This window comes from Somniosus microcephalus, chromosome 8 (assembly GCF_052327205.1).
Source record: "Somniosus microcephalus isolate GS21.2 chromosome 8, FLI_Smic_1.0, whole genome shotgun sequence".
In the NCBI taxonomy this organism is placed as follows: domain Eukaryota; kingdom Metazoa; phylum Chordata; class Chondrichthyes; order Squaliformes; family Somniosidae; genus Somniosus; species Somniosus microcephalus.
Window position 1 is genome coordinate 54,596,388 of NC_140994.1, and position 13,428 is coordinate 54,609,815.

At 43.5% G+C, this 13,428-nt stretch overlaps 1 protein-coding gene across 2 annotated transcripts in view; it reads left to right on the forward strand.

The window, feature by feature from the left end:
- Positions 1-13,428, forward strand: part of inpp5a (inositol polyphosphate-5-phosphatase A) — a 744,031-nt gene extending 730,603 nt beyond the window's left edge. The window contains exons 15-16 of one of the 2 annotated variants that reach the window (XM_085994739.1): positions 11,615-11,702; positions 11,863-13,428. In XM_085994739.1, coding sequence (XP_085850865.1) covers positions 11,615-11,695 — 81 coding nt within the window. In that variant the 3' untranslated portion in view covers positions 11,696-11,702; positions 11,863-13,428. The remainder of the gene's footprint in view (positions 1-11,614; positions 11,703-11,862) is intronic. The other variant, XM_085994738.1, reaches the window with a different exon arrangement.

Here is a 13,428-nt window from a genome sequence, read left to right on the forward strand (position 1 = left end):
AAACCTGAACTTCTCACCACAGAGGTCGCGAGATCTTTGTGCGAAGCTTACCTTGTGGCCAGCGGCGAAGGCCTTTGCTTTCCCAGCTGACTGCAAATTACAAGCAAATGTTAAAAGGGCAATTATCGGCTTGGTATGTGCTTTGTTCAAGCTTTAACAGTTATATAAGTGTTCAAAGATGTGGTGACCTGAGCCATGTTGCTAGGTGCATAATGTATGGAGGTGAGCTATCCATTTTAGGAAGCAATAGAAACTGTAGAGCTCATTTATTGTCAGTTGGTTAAGTTGCTGGTCATGGAGAAATATGCAGACACAAGGGGAGAAAATTGGCATACAATCATTTAAGAGGTGTGCTAATGTATTCTTCTAGATGGAATCATTGTTCAATTTTCAATAAAAGATACAGGGGTCATTTTAACCCAACCCACCAGTTGGGAAACCATGATTGTTATATTAGTAAGGTACTTTAAACTATATAATTGAAATATTCATTACGGGAGTAGTTATTTGTAAGATGATATGAAGTGTTTACAGATGTGCATCAAAAGTGGCAGTATAACTCGGGAGCCAGGTCACCAATCTGACTCGCAAGTAACCTGAAGCCAAGCATAGGAACAACCACCAACAAAGTCATGGTCAGGACATCTAAAAGCCGCCTCCACACATGCCCCACCCACATGTTTTTTATGAAGGCTCGTTCTAACAAATTGCCATTCTTGACAATAAATTATAACCAAACTTTCTCATTCAGTGGTTCTCAAACTTTTTCAGGCTGGGCCCCACTAAAAACTTCTTAACCTCTCACCCCTCCAGTGAAGGATGCTGGTAATGGTAAATCTTCAAAAAACTGTCTCTTGCTATCCCCTCCTTCACTATTTAGCTTTCATTCTCAGCTTTCACTGCTTTTTCTCTCTCACACTCTTCTCTACTCTGTACCTCACACTCTTCTCTACTCTGTACCTCACACTCTTCTCATCTCTGTACCTCACACTCTTCTCTACTCTGTACCTCACACTCTTCTCTACTCTGTACCTCACACTCTTCTCTACTCTGTACCTCACACTCTACTCTGTACCTCACACTCTTCTCTACTCTGTACCTCACACTCTTCTCTACTCTGTACCTCACACTCTTCTCTACTCTGTACCTCACACTCTACTCTGTACCTCACACTCTTCTCTACTCTGTACCTCACACTCTACTCTGTACCTCACACTCTTTTCTACTCTGTACCTCACACTCTTCTCTACTCTGTACCTCACACTCTACTCTGTACCTCAAACTCGTCTCTACTCTGTACAGTACCTCACACTCTTCTCTGAGAGAGTATGAGCAGCTAGGGGCTCAATTAAAAAGCAGAACCACAAAGGTAATAATCTCTGGATTACTATCTGAGCCACGAACAAATTTGCATAGGGTAAATAAGATCAGAGAAATGAACGAGTGGCTCAAACACTGGTGTGGGAGAAATGGGTTTTGATTTGTGGGGCTGTTCCGTTTGGACGGGCTTCACTTGAACCATGCTGAGGCTAGAGTCCTGGCAAATCGAATAACTAGGGCTGTAGAGAGGGCTTTAAACTAAATAGTGGGGGGGGGGGGAGGATCCAGGTGTGCAGGAAAATAAAAAGTCAATGAGAAATGAGAAAGCAATAGAGCAGGCTAGAGATGGGGAAATAATAACCAGAGTGTGACAGGAAGGGACAGAATGTTTAAAAATAAGAGTGTAACAGAAAAAAAGGCTGAAACAAGGAAAAATGGTAAAAAAACAAAGTTAAAAGCTCTATATCTGAATGCACGCAGCATTCGTAACAAGATAAATGAGTTGACGGCACAAATAGATGCAAATGGGTATGACCTGATCGCCATTACAGAGACGTGGTTGCAAGGCGACCAGGGCTGGGAACTGAATATTCCATGTTTTTGACAATTCGGTAGGATAGAAAGAAAGGAAAGGGAGGTGGGGTGGCTTTGTTGGTAAAAGATGGGATCAGTGCAGTGGTGAGAAGTGATATTGGCTTAGAAGATCAAGATGTAGAATTGGTTTGGGTGGAGATAAAAAATAATGGCCCTGAAATTAGGATCGGGAGCTTGCCGCGCATGCAAGCCCCCGATGTGCACTTACCCGGCGCGCTGACATTTGAATCGTGGCCCGCATTGCATTTCCTCTCACTGGCCCACTTGAGGTCCTGCCGCGCTGTGCGTGCGTGACCCAGCGGCGTACTTAGTGCGATGAGTCAGCTGGGATCACGTGAGCACAGGGCAACCAATGGGAGGTTGCAAAAGTTCATTCATGAGTTTGACAGTAAGAGCTGTCAAACTCATGAAAACTCCTGGCCCCAAAACACTACTTAAACGTGAAAGAAAATTAAAAAAAACATTGCACTACTTAAATGAACCATAAATAACTGTAAAAAAACTATTTTAATAATTTTAACATTTAAAAAAAATTATTATATAAAAAATCAGGGCTAAAACTAAACTTACCTTACTGTAAATTCTTTAAAAATAATAAACCTGTGGAAATTTTTTTAATAAATTGTATTAATAGACCACTTACCTGTAAAACTAAGTACTTACGTGTGGTTTTTCAATGCGTAAAAACCGGAGGTCTTTACACATGCGCAACTCTCTAAAAAAAATAAATAAAGGAAATCCAAGTCGCACGCGCAGACTCCTGCACGCACGCGTTCAGCCTCTTAACCCCTTGGGTCAGAGGAGAGGAAATGCCGGTTTTCCCCACATGCGCTGTGCATGCTGAAAACCGGCAATTCCTCCGGGCACACGAGTACCCCGTCCGTACTCACGCGTTGGGAGAGGAATTACTGGGCCAATAAGGGGAAAAAGTCTCTGGTGGGCGTAGTCTACAGGCCCCCGAACAGTGGCAATGCCATTGGACAGAGTAGAAATCAACAAATAATGGAGGCCTGTAAAAAAGGTACGGTAATAATCAAGGGTGATTTTAATCTCCATATTGATTGGACAAATCAAATTGGCCATGGTAGCCTGGAGGAGGAGTTCATAGAGTGCATCCGGGATGGTTTCCTAGAACAGTATGTAATGGAACCAACCAGGGAGCAGGCTATCTTGGATTTGGTACTATGTAATGAGACAGAATTAATAAATGATCTCATAGTAAAGGATCCTCTAGGAAAGAGTGATCATAGCATGGTTGAATTTCAAATTCAGTTGGAGAGTGAGAAAGTCGTATCCCAAGCCAGTGTCCTGATCTTAAACAAAGGCAATTATAATGGCATGAGGGCAGAACTGGCTAAAGTGGACTGGAAAAACAAATTAAAGGGTAAGAAAGTTGAAATGCAGTGATGGACATTTAAGGAGATATTTCATAACTCTCAACAAAAATATATTCCAGTGAAAAAGAAAGATTTTAAGAGAAGGGAGCACCATCCGTGGCTAACTAAGGAAGTAAAGGATGGTATCAAATTGAAAACGAAGGCATATAATGTTGCCAAGATTGGTGGGAGACCAGAGGATTGGGAAATTTTTAAAAACCAGCAAAGGATGACTAAAAAAAAATAGAGAAGATGAATTATGAGAGTAAGCTGGCAAGAAACATTAAAACAGATAGTAAGAGCTTCTACAGGTATATAAAAAGGAAGAGGGTAGCTAAAGTAAATGTTGGTCCCTTAGAGGATGAGACTGGGGAATTAATAATGGGGAACGGGGAAATGGCAGAGACTCTGAACAAATATTTTGCATCTGTCTTCACTGTAGAAGACACTAACAACATCCCAATAATGGATAATTAAGGGGCCACAGGGAGTGGGGAACTAAAGACAATCACTATCACTAAGGAAATAGTACTCGGTAAAATAATGGGACTAAAAGATGACAAGTCTCCTGGACCAGATGGCCTGCATCCCAGGGTCTTAAAAGAAGTGGCTGCAGAGATAGTGGATGCATTGGTTGCAATATACCAAAATTCCCTGGACTCTGGAGAGGTCCTAGCAGATTGAAAAACTGTTAATGTAACACGCCTATTTAAGAAAGGAGGGAGACAGAAAGCAGGAAACTATAGACCAGATAGCCTAACATCTGTTGTTGGGAAAATGCTGGAGTCTTTCATTAAGGAAGCAGTAGCAGGGAATTTAGAAAAACTTACTGCAGTCAGAGTCAGCATGGTTTTAGGAAAGGGAAATCATGTTTAACAAATTTGCTGGAGTTATTTGAGAATGTAACAAGCAAGGTGGACAAAGGTGAACCAGTGGATGTGGTGTATTTGGATTTCCAGAAGCCATTTGATAAGGTGCCACATAAACGGTTACTGCATAAGATAAGAGCTCACGGAATTGGGGGTAATATATTAGCATGGATAGAGAATTGGCTAACAAACAGAAAGCAGAGAGTCGGTATAAATGGGTCATTTTCTGGTTGGCAAATGGTAACTAGTGGGGTGCCACAAGAATCGGTGCTGGGGCCCCAACTATTTACAATCTACATTAATGACTTGGATGAAGGGATCGAGTGTAATGTAGCCAAGTTTGCGGATGATACAAAGATGGGTGGGAAAGCAAGTTGTGCAGAGGACTCAAAGAATCTGCAAAGGGATATAGACAGGCTAGGTGAGTGGGCAGACATTTGGCAGATGGAGTATAATGTGCAAAATTGCAAGGTTATCCACTTCGGCAGGAAAAATAAAAAAGCAAACTACTATTTAAATGGAGAGATTACAAAATGCTACAGTTCAGAGGGACCTGGGGGTCCTTGTGCATGAAACACAAAAAGTTAGCTTGCAGGTACAGTAAGTAATCAAAAAGGCAAATGGAATGTTGGCCTTTATTTCAAGGGGGTTGAAGTATAAAAGCAAGCAAGTCCTGCAACAACTGTACAAGGTATTGGTGAAACCACACCTTGAGTACTGCATACAGTTATGGTCTCCTTATTTAAGGAAGGATATACTTGCATTGGAGGCAGTTCAGAGACGATTCACTAGGTTAATTCCAGAGATGAGGGGATTGACTTATGAGGAAAGGTTGAGCAGGCTGGGCCTATACTCATTGGAATTTAGAAGAATGAGAGGTGATCTTATCGAAACATATAAGATACTGAGGGGGCTCGACAGGGTAGATGCAGAGAGGATGTTTCCCCTCATGGGGAAATCTAGAACTCGGGGGCACAGTCTCAGAATAAAGGGTCGCCCTTTTAGAACTGAGATGTGGAGAAACTTCTTCTCTCAGAGGGTCGTAAATTTGTGGAATTCTCTGCCCAGAGAGCTGTGGAGACTGGGTCATTAAATACATTTAAGGTGGAGATAGACACATTTTTGCAAGATAAGGGAGTGAAGGGTTATGGGGAGCAGGCTGGGAAGTGGCTTTGAGCCCTAGATCAGCCATGATCTTATTGAATGGCGGAGCAGGTTCGAGGGGGGAAGTGGTCTATTCCTGCTCCTATTTCTTATGTTCTTATAGAAACATAGAAACATAGAAGATAGGAGCAGGAGTAGGCCATTCGGCCCTTCGAGCCTGCTCCGCCATTCAACGAGATCATGGCTGATCATCCAAACCCTAGCGCCCGGTCCCTACACCGACAGCCATCCCACCCAAGCCCTATCCCCGTAACCCCACGTATTTAATCCCCCCTAACACTAAGGGCCAATTTTTTTTATCATGGCCAATCAACCTAACCCGCACATCTTTGGACTGTGGGAGGAAACCGGAGCACCCGGAGGAAACCCACGCAAACACGGGGAGAATGTTCTACTCTGTACCTCACACTCTTCTCTACTCTGTATCTCACAGTCTTCTCTATTCTGTACCTCACACTCTTTTCTACTCTGTACCTCACACTCTTTTCTACTCTGTACCTCACACTCTTCTCTATTCTGTACCTCACACTCTTTTCTACTCTGTACCTCACACTCTACTCTGTACCTCACACTCTTCTCTACTCTGTACCTCACACTCTTCTCTACTCTGTACCTCACACTCTTCTCTACTCTGTACCTCACACTCTTTTCTACTCTGTACCTCACACTCTTCTCTATTCTGTACCTCACACTCTTTTCTACTCTGTACCTCACACTCTACTCTGTACCTCACACTCTTCTCTACTCTGTACCTCACACTCTTTTCTACTCTGTACCTCACACTCTTCTCTATTCTGTACCTCACACTCTTTTCTACTCTGTACCTCACACTCTACTCTGTACCTCACACTCTTCTCTATTCTGTACCTCACACTCTTTTCTACTCTGTACCTCACACTCTACTCTGTACCTCACACTCTTCTCTACTCTGTACCTCACACTCTTTTCTACTCTGTACCTCACACTCTTCTCTACTCTGTACCTCACACTCTTCTCTACACTGTACCTCACACTCTTCTCTACTCTGTACCTCACACTCTTCTCTACTCTGTACCTCACGCTCTTCTCTACTCTGTACCTCACACTCCTCTACTCTGTACCTCACACTCTTCTCTACTCTGTACCGCACACTCTTCTCTACTCTGTACCTCACACTCTTTTCTACTCTGTACCTCACGCTCTTCTCTACTCTGTACCTCACGCTCTTCTCTACTCTGTACCTCACACTCTTCTCTACTCTGTACCTCACACTCTTCTCTACTCTGTACCTCACGCTCTTCTCTGTACCTCACACTCTTCTCTGTACCTCACACTCTTCTCTACTCTGTACCTCACGCTCTTCTCTGTACCTCACACCCTTCTCTGTACCTCACACTCTTCTCTACTCTGTACCTCACACTCTTCTCTACTCTGTACCTCACGCTCTTCTCTACTCTGTACCTCACACTCTTCTCTACTCTGTACCTCACGCTCTTCTCTGTACCTCACACTCTTCTCTACTCTGTACCTCACACTCTTCTCTACTCTGTACCTCACACTCTTCTCTACTCTGTACCTCACACTCTTCTCTACTCTGTACCTCACGCTCTTCTCTACTCTGTACCTCATGCTCTTCTCTACTCTGTACCTCACACTCTTCTCTGTACCTCACACTCTTCTCTACTCTGTACCTCACACTCTTCTCTACTCTGTACCTCACACTCTTCTCTACTCTGTACCTCACGCTCTTCTCTACTCTTTACCTCACACTCTTCTCTACTCTGTACCTCACGCTCTTCTCTGTACCTCACACTCTTCTCTTCTCTGTACCTCACACTCTTCTCTACTCTGTACCTCACACTCTTCTCTACTCTGTACCTCACGCTCTTCTCTACTCTGTACCTCACACTCTTCTCTACTCTGTACCTCACACTCTTCTCTACTCTGTACCTCACACTCTTCTCTACTCTGTACCTCACACTCTTCTCTACTCTGTACCTCACACTCTTCTCTACTCTGTACCTCACACTCTTCTCTACTCTGTACCTCACACTCTTCTCTACTCTGTACCTCACACTCTTTTCTACTCTGTACCTCACGCTCTTCTCTACTCTGTACCTCATGCTCTTCTCTACTCTGTACCTCACACTCTTCTCTGTACCTCATGCTCTTCTCTACTCTGTACCTCACGCTCTTCTCTACTCTGTACCTCACACTCTTCTCTACTCTGTACCTAACGCTCTTCTCTACTCTGTACCTCACGCTCTTCTCTACTCTGTACCTCACGCTCTTCTCTACTCTGTACCTCACACTCTTCTCTGTACCTCACACTCTTCTCTACTCTGTCCCTCACGCTCTTCTCTACACTGTACCTCACACTCTTCTCTACTCTGTACCTCACGCTCTTCTCTACTCTGTACCTCACACTCTTCTCTGTACCTCACACTCTTCTCTACTCTGTACCTCACGCTCTTCTCTACTCTGTACCTCACGCTCTTCTCTACTCTGTACCTCATGCTCTTCTCTACTCTGTACCTCACACTCTTCTCTGTACCTCACACTCTTCTCTACTCTGTACCTCACACTCTTCTCTACTCTGTACCTCACACTCTTCTCTACTCTGTACCTCACGCTCTTCTCTACTCTTTACCTCACACTCTTCTCTACTCTGTACCTCACGCTCTTCTCTGTACCTCACACTCTTCTCTACTCTGTACCTCACACTCTTCTCTACTCTGTACCTCACACTCTTCTCTACTCTGTACCTCACGCTCTTCTCTACTCTGTACCTCACACTCTTCTCTACTCTGTACCTCACACTCTTCTCTACTCTACCTCACACTCTTCTCTACTCTGTACCTCACACTCTTCTCTACTCTGTACCTCACACTCTTCTCTACTCTGTACCTCACACTCTTCTCTACTCTGTACCTCACACTCTTCTCTACTCTGTACCTCACACTCTTTTCTACTCTGTACCTCACGCTCTTCTCTACTCTGTACCTCATGCTCTTCTCTACTCTGTACCTCACACTCTTCTCTGTACCTCATGCTCTTCTCTACTCTGTACCTCACACTCTTCTCTACTCTGTACCTCACGCTCTTCTCTGTACCTCACACTCTTCTCTACTCTGTACCTCACACTCTTCTCTACTCTGTACCTCACGCTCTTCTCTACTCTGTACCTCACACTCTTCTCTGTACCTCACACTCTTCTCTACTCTGTACCTAACGCTCTTCTCTACTCTGTACCTCACGCTCTTCTCTACTCTGTACCTCACGCTCTTCTCTACTCTGTACCTCACACTCTTCTCTGTACCTCACACTCTTCTCTACTCTGTCCCTCACGCTCTTCTCTACTCTGTACCTCACACTCTTCTCTACTCTGTACCTCACACTCTTCTCTACTCTGTACCTCACACTCTTCTCTACTCTGTACCTCACACTCTTCTCTACTCTGTACCTCGCGCTCTTCTCTACTCTGTACCTCACACTCTTCTCTACTCTGTACCTCACACTCTTCTCTACTCTGTACCTCACGCTCTTCTCTACTCTGTACCTCACACTCTTTTCTACTCTGTACCTCACGCTCTTCTCTACTCTGTACCTCATGCTCTTCTCTACTCTGTACCTCACACTCTTCTCTACTCTGTACCTCACGCTCTTCTCTGTACCTCACACTCTTCTCTACTCTGTACCTCACGCTCTTCTCTACTCTGTACCTCATGCTCTTCTCTACTCTGTACCTCACACTCTTCTCTACTCTGTACCTCACACTCTTCTCTGTACCTCATGCTCTTCTCTACTCTGTACCTAACGCTCTTCTCTACTCTGTACCTCACGCTCTTCTCTACTCTGTACCTCACGCTCTTCTCTACTCTGTACCTCACGCTCTTCTCTACTCTGTACCTCACACTCTTCTCTGTACCTCACGCTCTTCTCTACTCTGTACCTCACACTCTTCTCTACTCTGTACCTCACGCTCTTCTCTACTCTGTACCTCACACTCTTCTCTACTCTGTACCTCACGCTCTTCTCTGTACCTCATGCTCTTCTCTACTCTGTACCTAACGCTCTTCTCTACTCTGTACCTCACACTCTTCTCTACTCTGTACCTCACGCTCTTCTCTACTCTGTACCTCACGCTCTTCTCTACTCTGCACCTCACGCTCTTCCCTACTCTGTACCTCACACTCTTCTCTACTCTGTACCTCACGCTCTTCTCTACTCTGTACCTCACGCTCTTCTCTACTCTGTACCTCACGCTCTTCTCTACTCTGTACCTCACGCTCTTCTCTACTCTTAACCTCACACTCTTCTCTACTCTGTACCTCACACTCTTCTCTACTCTGTACCTCACACTCTTCTCTACTCTGTACCTCACACTCTTCTCTACTCTGTACCTCACACTCTTCTCTACTCTGTACCTCACACTCTTCTCTACTCTGTACCTCACACTCTTCTCTACTCTGTACCTCACACTCTTCACTGAGTTCTTTCTCGCCTCCTGCATTTCTGTATCTCTTACTCTTCTCCGGTTCCATTTCTTTCTGTTTCCTCCTTCAGTTCCATTTTTACTTCTGTTTCCGGTGCTCTCTTTCACTTCTCTCTCTCTCGCTCTTCTTCACTTCTATGTTTTTATCTCTTTACCCTTTGCTTTTGTTTCCTGCTTTCCCTCATTTTATGTCTCCTTAGTCTCTCTCTTCCCTCTCACTTTCAACTCTCCCTCCCTTACTATTCTCTTTCTCCTCTTTTCACTTTTACCCCTTACCTCTTTCTCTTATTGTCTCTTTAGCAGTTTGCTCTTCTCTACTTTCTACAGCAATGGAGGTGCTGTATCAGGGGAGCATCAGAGAGAGGGGGAGGGAGCTAGTTGGGTCTGTCAGGCAACTAGGGAGCAGGACTTTATAAAGAGCAAGGAGGAGCTGGGCTTCAAAAGGATTATGTGCAGTTGTTACAATGTTAGTTCATTTTAATTAAGTGGTCATTATGATAAGAGCCAAGCTGAAGTAAACCTGCAGTAATTTACAACTTCTTATCCAATAGTTTTACTTAGCTGAAAATTGTTGTTTTAAATTATAGTTCCAAGCTCAGTGGAGGGGACCCTTCAGCATCAGTGCGTCATTTGCCTCAACTGCTGCTGATGGGTGTCTGTGGAGGTTCTGCAGAATAAGCGCCCCAAAGGGTGCTCGTGCCCATGTTAGCGATTGCCCCGCTCCTCGGGCCCTGACAACCCAAGCAACAGCCGGATGACAGTGCACAGACTGACTCCCTGAACCCCCTGACTGCCAGCGTTCAACTCAACAAAAAAGAGAGGTTTGAAATTATTTGGACAGGGAAAGCAGGTAGAGCAGAGGCCAGCGAGTGGGTCAGTGCAGGTCCCAGCTCCCCGTGTAACTTACCAGCCAGCGAGAAGCTGAAATAATTCGATTGGTGGTTGTAAATGCAATGATGAACCAGCCGGGCAAGTGGGACATTGAAATTAGAAAGGGCATGAGAATTAGCAGCAAGTGGGGAAGCTGACTCCGGCCAACTGTTGGCCAGGACTGACCAGGGCAGTGGCTGTGCCAGTGAGTGAGACCTTCACACACACACTGGTTAGACTTCATCCTGGAGCACAGCACTCCGGCCTGGTGCCCATCCGGTCCACTCGAGCACATGTTAACTTTGTTGCATTACTTTTTCAGTCTTTTTACCACGAGGCTCCTGCCTGCAGTCTCCTAACTTTAAACATCAGCCGCCGTGGAGCACAGCTCTGTGCGGGCGCACACGCGCCAGTGCTCTTTTGTTACTGAACTGAAGAGTGCCCCAGAGCGATGCACTCCTGTTGGTATAACTCAGATCTGCTTGACTGAGGGTCACATTCGGCTGATACCGGTCTGAGATTCTGGCCAAGGGCTCGCGATTTTCCGTGGGTCGAAGTGACTGGATGGAGAATGGCGGGCTGGCGAGTGCAGCAGCGGAAAGCCTCGGTCTCTATCAGTACAATTACATCCTTGAAGGAAAAGTGCTGGATTTCTACCTGAAGAAGATCAGAACCAAGAAGGACAAATAAACACAGTACTTTAAGGAAAATGTGTTATTAATACACCATTTTAACCCAAAAAATAAACAAATACATCTCAGTGCAACCCAAAAAGTAGTACAGTCCTAACTCACCCCCAATATTATCAATTTAAAATAAATAAACACCTTACCCTTTTAATCTAGAGACCGTTAAAATATTAATCTAAGCTCAAAAATTCCTTCCTAACTCAGACATTGCACTTTGAAATGTCTCATTGACCCAGTATTGTGCTTTTCTTTCTACAGCCTGTCTTCCTGTTCTTTCGAATAGCTGCTGGGGCAGGTAAACCTAATAGAAATATGCGCAACTGTTGTGTGGTGCAGTGATGTGGTGGTAAATATTCATGTTTTATTTTATTTTTTACTATTCATCCATTTTCCTTTTGGGTATTAAAGTGATATGCTGGTACTATTGTACTTTGGTTATTCGAATTGCCAAATATTATTGTGGTGAATGATTTGTTTCGTTTTGTTCTCTTTCCGTGACTTTGCAGGTAAAAGGTATCAACGAAATGAGAAAATCTTTCGAGAAACTGCCCTCTAGTCTGTTTGCAGCAAGCAACCGAGAAGTGGAGGGGCAGGGACATCAGAACACTCGCAAACATCTTTGTAATTCAACTAATGTCGATACTGTATTTCATAGGGCCACACCTCAGACTGCTCATCATCCATTTTGCTTCGACGTCTGAAGTCTGTACAAGACGGCCACACATACCTCGCCATTTCATACATTCCTGTGACACTTGAACTAAATGTGGGACAATTTTAAAACGTGTCACAGATTTGTTGCCAAACGCTAACAGTAGAATTTACTACACCTTTGAAATATCTCACATTTATAATGTTTAGCCGAAAACATTGTCTGTCTTTTAAACAGGAGAAGCTGTTTCCTTATGTAAAAAAAATTATGAAGTGCAATGCGAAAATTGTATATCTATACTGTACTAGAGAGGTTTTTGTACATTGGATTGTATAGGTAGTGGAATTCCTTTCAGTGATGGTTTTATTGATATTTCCCTCACCTTTTTATGTCTGTGTTAGGCTAGTTAGGTATTTTATTTTGGTGATTCCTTATGTCATATACTACATATTGTATTGCCATGTTATCTGGTTTTGAATCACAATTTAGCTGCTCTTCATTTTTATATCCACTTTTAAAAGAAAACTAATTTATAATATAATCTTTCCAGCAACCCTATGTGAAATCCCTTTCGTAAAGACTGGCTGCTCGTGGTCTGACATATCAGCTATTAGTTCTTATGGCTAGCGGATTGAATATATAAAAGTACACGTTCTCGACCAAACTATACTTTAGATAGCTTAGACCGTGCCATTGTCGATGAAATAATCTAATTTACTATAACCACCACACTTAAATGGCAGTCTGTCTGTGTTGAGTAGTTCTATTGTAACTTATTCCTAAATAATGCCAAGTTTTCAGAATGTGAAATTTAATAGGATGGGTATCATAAGATTTTTTGTAAACTATTTCTGTCTATTTTTGTTACTGCATATGGTGCCAAGTATCTATGGACAGAGTTTAGTGGGAATCTTCCCTTCTGGTATTAGCTTGCTCAATGTGCTTCAATGGATTGTATATAAAGCCCTGAAACCTGAAGTTGCAAATTTCGTATTGTACCGCCTATATTTAATCTCCAGCGCTAATGTTGCAAATTTTACACGCTGCCTTCTTTACAGCATTAAAAGATGATTAGGTCCGAAGATGGGAAACACAGCCAATGCCGAAAGGTTTCCTCTATCGATTTAATTTAGTACACTACAAAGTTCACAAGCTACTTGATAGCAGTGGATTGATGCGTGTTTTCATATAAATCACTACGATTGGAAATGATTTTGTGTCTGCCGGCAGAATTTATGTGGCCGTGACCGTGAGATCATTCTCGTTTGTAGACAAAGTGTAAAAAACAGTGTGCAGACAGACTGTACCAATGTGCCCCTGTATCAATAGCCACACACTGTAAACTATTTTATTAAATCAAAGATTCAACCTATGTGACGTTTATGGGCTATAGAAATAAAATTCTTTGTTTCTCAAACAA